Source organism: Myotis davidii, unplaced genomic scaffold (assembly GCF_000327345.1).
Source record: "Myotis davidii unplaced genomic scaffold, ASM32734v1 scaffold964, whole genome shotgun sequence".
NCBI lineage: Eukaryota > Metazoa > Chordata > Mammalia > Chiroptera > Vespertilionidae > Myotis > Myotis davidii.
The window spans coordinates 2,275,709-2,281,031 of NW_006298351.1; the positions used below are offsets into that span (position 1 = coordinate 2,275,709).

The 5,323-nt window shown below is 62.8% G+C and overlaps 1 protein-coding gene across 5 annotated transcripts in view; it reads left to right on the forward strand.

Annotated features, from left to right (window-relative positions):
* The window catches only part of DAB2IP (DAB2 interacting protein), a 40,616-nt gene that overhangs the window by 28,394 nt on the left and 6,899 nt on the right, over positions 1-5,323 (forward strand). For 3 of the 5 annotated variants that reach the window (XM_006774003.2, XM_006774001.2, XM_006774005.2), the window contains exons 10-12: positions 158-1,046; positions 1,709-1,861; positions 3,783-3,976. In XM_006774003.2, the coding sequence (XP_006774066.1) occupies positions 158-1,046; positions 1,709-1,861; positions 3,783-3,976 (1,236 nt within the window). The remainder of the gene's footprint in view (positions 1-157; positions 1,047-1,708; positions 1,862-3,782; positions 3,977-5,323) is intronic. The other 2 variants (XM_006774002.2, XM_006774004.2) reach the window with 2 other exon arrangements.

Below are 5,323 nucleotides of genomic sequence, written 5' to 3' on the forward strand. Positions count from 1 at the left end.
GCACCTCCTCCCTGCCCCCCCCCCCTCCGCCCTCAGCCTTGGCTCCGGCCGCCAGGCCCGGCAGCGTGGCGGGGGCTCTCGGTTCGGACCCGCCTTGGCCGCACTCACAGTTCTTCTCTTCCCCCTTCTTTCCCTGTGTGTGCTTGTCTCCCTGCAGTCTGATAGATTTCACCCGGTTACCGTCTCCAACCCCCGAAAACAAGGACTTGTTTTTTGTCACAAGGTCCTCCGGGGTCCAGCCATCACCTGCCCGCAGCTCGAGTTACTCGGAAGCCAACGAACCTGATCTTCAGATGGCCAACGGTGGCAAGAGCCTGTCCATGGTGGACCTCCAAGATGCCCGCACGCTGGATGGGGAGGCGGGCTCCCCAGCGGGCCCCGACGCTCTCACCACCGACGGGCAGATGCCTGCAGCTCAGCTGGTGGCTGGGTGGCCAGCCCGGGCAGCCCCCGTGAGCCTGGCAGGGCTGGCCACGGTGCGGCGGGCAGGCCAGACGCCGACCACACCGGGCACCTCCGAGGGAGCACCAGGCCGGCCCCAGCTGTTGGCGCCGCTCTCTTTCCAGAACCCTGTGTACCAGATGGCGGCTGGCCTGCCGCTGTCGCCCCGCGGCCTTGGCGACTCCGGCTCCGAGGGCCACAGCTCCCTGAGCTCCCACAGCAACAGTGAGGAGCTGGCAGCCGCCGCCAAGCTGGGAAGTTTCAGCAGCGCCGCTGAGGAGCTCGGGCGGCGGCCGGGGGAGCTGGCACGGCGGCAGATGTCACTGACTGAAAAGGGCGGGCAGCCCACGGTGCCACGGCAGAACAGTGCCGGCCCCCAGCGTCGGATCGACCAGCCGCCACCCCCGCCCCCACCGCCACCTCCTGCGCCCCGTGGCCGGACACCGCCCACCCTGCTCAGCACCCTGCAGTACCCTCGGCCCTCGAGCGGGACCCTGGCGTCGGCCTCACCCGACTGGGCTGGCCCCGGAGCCCGGCTGCGGCAGCAGTCCTCCTCCTCCAAGGGCGACAGCCCCGAGCTGAAGCCTCGAGCGGTGCACAAGCAGGTCAGTGTGCAGGTGGAGGGCAGGCGTGAGGGTGGTCCTCCCCAGGCCATGCTGCTCCTCCCGGTCATTTCATCTCCCCTCACCCAGCTGCCATCCCATGCTGATGATGCCACATTCAGCCCCAGCCCACCACATACACCTCTCCTCTCCCCCGGCTCTGCTGGCCTCTGCCTCAGTCCTGTGAACCAGTGACGCTGCAGCCTCCAGGACCCTCTGCCCCTTTCCCCTGAGACAGCTGGGGTCAGGGAGAGAGGGAGGGGTCAGACCATCTTCAGTTCTAAGCCTGTTGATGCCCTGCCCAGGGTCGGACTTGACCTGTGACCTGCTTGGAGCTGGCCTCCAGAGCTCAGTTGCCACGCATGCTTCCTGTCACCCAGGGGCTGCACGCAGTACATGGAACGGTTCTGCTTTGGGTAGAGCGCCTGGTCTTCCCGGGCCAGCTCCCCATTCTCACCTGGGCGCTTGACTCTGCCCCAGGCTGCCGGCTGGGAGCTGGAGCCTCCTCGGTCAGGTACTGCCTCAGTAGGTGCCCGGTCAGCTGCAGGTCCCCTCCCTTCTCCCGTGCCTCTGAGCCACCTGTTCTCGTGGCTCACCGGGTGCTACTCCCGCCTCCTACCCTCCCCCTGCCACCTGCCAGCCCTCACAGCTGTGTTTCATTGTAGGGCCCTTCACCTGTGAGCCCCAATGCCCTGGACCGCACAGCTGCTTGGCTCTTGACCATGAACGCACAGTTGTTAGAAGACGAGGGACTGGGCCCAGATCCCCCCCACAGGGATAGGCTAAGGAGTAAGGAGGAGCTCAGCCAAGCAGAAAAGGTAACGCTGGACCCTGTCAGTTCGGGACAGGGAGGGGCTGCATCCCTTGGCAGCTGACTGGATTCTCCCCGGTCGAGACCTGAGTGAGGGTGCACTGCTTGCTCCTGCAAATGGCCAGGCCCCTCTCAACCCCTGGTTTCCTGTGAGGACAGCAGCCAGTGGGATCTGGAAGAACAGCAGGAGGGTTTAGGTTAGACCTGAGGTTTCCCACACGGGCTGCACGTGAGACTCAGCTGGGACTTGGGGGTTGAGGGTGCCAAAGAGGTGCATGGAGACCCTGAGGGAGCCTCATGCATGTGGCGGTGGAGGCATGCGTCCCCGAGACAGCTGGGAGGGTGCCCCAGCCAGGCCCCCTCCACTCTGGGCTGTGCCTGCCCAAGGCCTGGCTCTTTCCCAGTCCCCTTCTCCGGGGGAAAAAGTGGTTCTAAAATACCCATGTTCCACCCACCACACACATCTGGCCCTTGGTGGGCAGTGGGGTGCCTCCCATTCTCCCAGTGGTGTGATGGCTGCCCTGGATCCATGGCTGGTTTGAGGCCAGAGCCCAGGTCTACCCGTGAGAGGCCCCCAGGCAACAGTCACTCCCCCTCTCACTCTCAGCCCCAGGAAAGCCCGTGGCAGCCTCAGGCAGGGCCGTGGAGTCAGGCGACAGCTCCCTCTCTGGCCTAGGGCGAGGTTCATGTCCATGCTGCATGCTGCCCCCTCCCCGTGGCCCACCGCATCCACCTGCTTTCTCCATAATTACGTGAGGGGTCGTGGGGCACCGTGCTCCAAGAGCCACTGCTTGGCTGGGGAGCAAGGAGGGCCAGCCTCTCCCCAGGCTCCCTGCGTGGACCTGGGGCCAGGCTCGGTGCCTTTCTGAGGCTCAGATTTCCACGTGTGAATTGAAGGATGGCCTGAACGCTCCTCGGGCCAGGCTGGAGTGCCCCCCTTCCTCTGTCCCTTGGCTGAATGAGCTGCTGCTTCTCTCATCCACTTTGCTACTAACCTTCACAGGCAAATCCAGGAGGCCTTTGTTCCTTGAGCTCCCGGGGAACCTGGTCCAGACTCTGACAGACCCTCCCCTCGCTCCTCTGGCCCGCTGAGCAGGGGTGGGCAGAAGATCTGGGGTGGAGCCAGGCTCCCCTGGGGTCAAGCTTTGCTTCAGGGATTACATTGGAGGTGGATCTCTGGCTTTGCTGCCCTCTGACTTCGGAACAGTCCTTTGCTGTTGAGAGTTGTGCTCCTCTTGCCAGACTCAAGCAGAGGCTCTTCCTGCCTCCCCCAGCCTGTGTTCTCACGGCACCTTGGCCCCAGCCCCCGACTCTGGCATCAGCCTGCCTTGCCCTCAGTCCAGCCCGAACAGCCTCCTAGCTTGCTGCTTCTCTTGCTGCCTTCCCATCCTTGACTCCCCCAAAGGCTGAGCGTGCTGCACCGAGTCAGATCCAGAAAGCCAGGCCACCTTGCCCTTAACATCCCCTTCCCCTTTCCCCCACCCCCTCACTTTCTCCCACCACCACCTGGCTTTAGGGTCAGATAGAGGCTGGGAGGCTGGATCTTACCCCACTGGCCACGCTACTCATGTGACTCGGTCACTTGCCTTCAGAGCCTCAGTTTCCCCTCTTACAGAGCCCTCATCTCACAGGGAACTGTCAAATCTCCTTAACTGATGTTTGCTATAAAAAGCTAAAGATCTTAATTAAATTTACTTCTGAATCTTCATCCCCTTCACAGCTGTAAGGTCAGACGAGGGAGGTGGGAGTTTAGAGTGGAGAGAGTCCCGGGTGGGGGCATCTCCTCACAGTGGGAAGTGAGCTGGGGTGGGGACAGTCCCTGGGGTAGTCCGACCTGGGTTCCCTCCCACCCTGGGCGCCTGCTTGGGCTCACGCGGCTGTGCTCTCTGTCCTGGGTGCTGTGCTGTGGCGCGCTGCCCTCCTGGCAGGACCTGGCAGTGCTGCAGGACAAGTTACGAATCTCCACCAAAAAGCTGGAGGAGTATGAGACCCTGTTCAAGTGCCAGGAGGAGACGACGCAGAAGCTGGTGCTGGAGTACCAGGCGCGGCTGGAGGAGGGTGAGGAACGGCTGCGGCGGCAGCAGGAGGACAAGGACATCCAGATGAAGGGCATCATCAGCAGGTGAGGGGTCCTGTCCTGCTCTGGGTCCAGTCCTGGGCCCACACAGCCCTCCAGGAGGCTCCGGGGAGGGGCTGACCAGCTGCAGGGTGAGTGGAGTGTGGAGACAGGAAGAAAGGAAGTCTCCCAGGTGTTGGGGACTGTGGCACAGGCCTGGAAGTAGAAGGTAGCCTGGAGTGTGGGAGCCCCACAGGGTACAGTGTGTGCTGATGATAGAATGCAAGCCAGGCCTGGCGGAAGTGAGGTCAGCCGAGGCCAGCTCTGGGAGGACCTGTGGGCCCTGCATGGAGTCCCACTTCCTTGGTGAGCGCTCGGGAGTGCAGAAGCCAGATTGGAGGTGCCAAGACAGACAATGAGGACCCAGTTCAGGGCAGGAAGAGTAGGGAGGAATGTCAGTTACTTTCTGTGGCTGAAGGTGGGAGGTGAGAGGGAGGACGGAGACAGAATAATCCCCAGACTTTTCTACCAAGAGCATCTGGGTGGGTTGTGGTGCTAATTACTGAGATGGGGAACTTTGAAAGAGCAGCAGTTCAGGTGGGGAGAGAGAGGGATGGTGATGACACCAGTGTTGGATGTGTTGGGTTTTAAGGTGCCTATGGGTCATACAGGAAGATTTCGGGGGAGGGGGGGTGGGTGTTAATTCTGACTCATCTTTATTGATGGTTTATATCAGACTAGAGGCCCGGTGCACAAAAATCTGTGCACTCGGGGGGCGGGGGGGTCCCTCAGCCCGGCCTGTGCCCTCTCGCAGTCTGGGACCCCTCGGGAGATAACGCCCTGCTGGCTTAGGCCTGCTACCGGGTGGCAGAGGGCAGGCCCAATCCCTAGGTGCAGCCCCTGGTCGGGCTCAGAGCAGGGCCAATTGGGGAATTGGGGCGCCGCCCCCTGTCATGCACAGAGCAGGGCAGATTGGGAGGTTGCGATGCCACCCTCAGTCACAGTCAGGGTAGGGCCGATTGGGGGATTGGGGTGTTGTCCCCTGTCACACTCAAGACAGGGTCGATGGGGAGATTTGGGCGCCACCCCCTGAAACCCACAGAGCAGGGTGAATAAGGGGGTTGAGGCACTCCCCCCATCATAATCAGGGCAGGGCCAATGGGGAGGTTGCGGCTCCACCCTGTCACACACAGAGCAGGGCCCGTCGGGGCGTTGGGGCACCTCACACTGTCACACACAGAGCAGGGCCGATCAGAGGGTTGGGGAGCTCCCCCCCCCGTCATGCTCAGAGCAGGGCCCATCAGGGATTTGGGGTGCCACCCCCTGTCATGCACAGAGCAGGGTCCATTAGGGAGTTGGGGAGCTTCCCCCTGTCATGCACAGAGCAGGGCCCATCGGGGGTTGTGGAGCTCC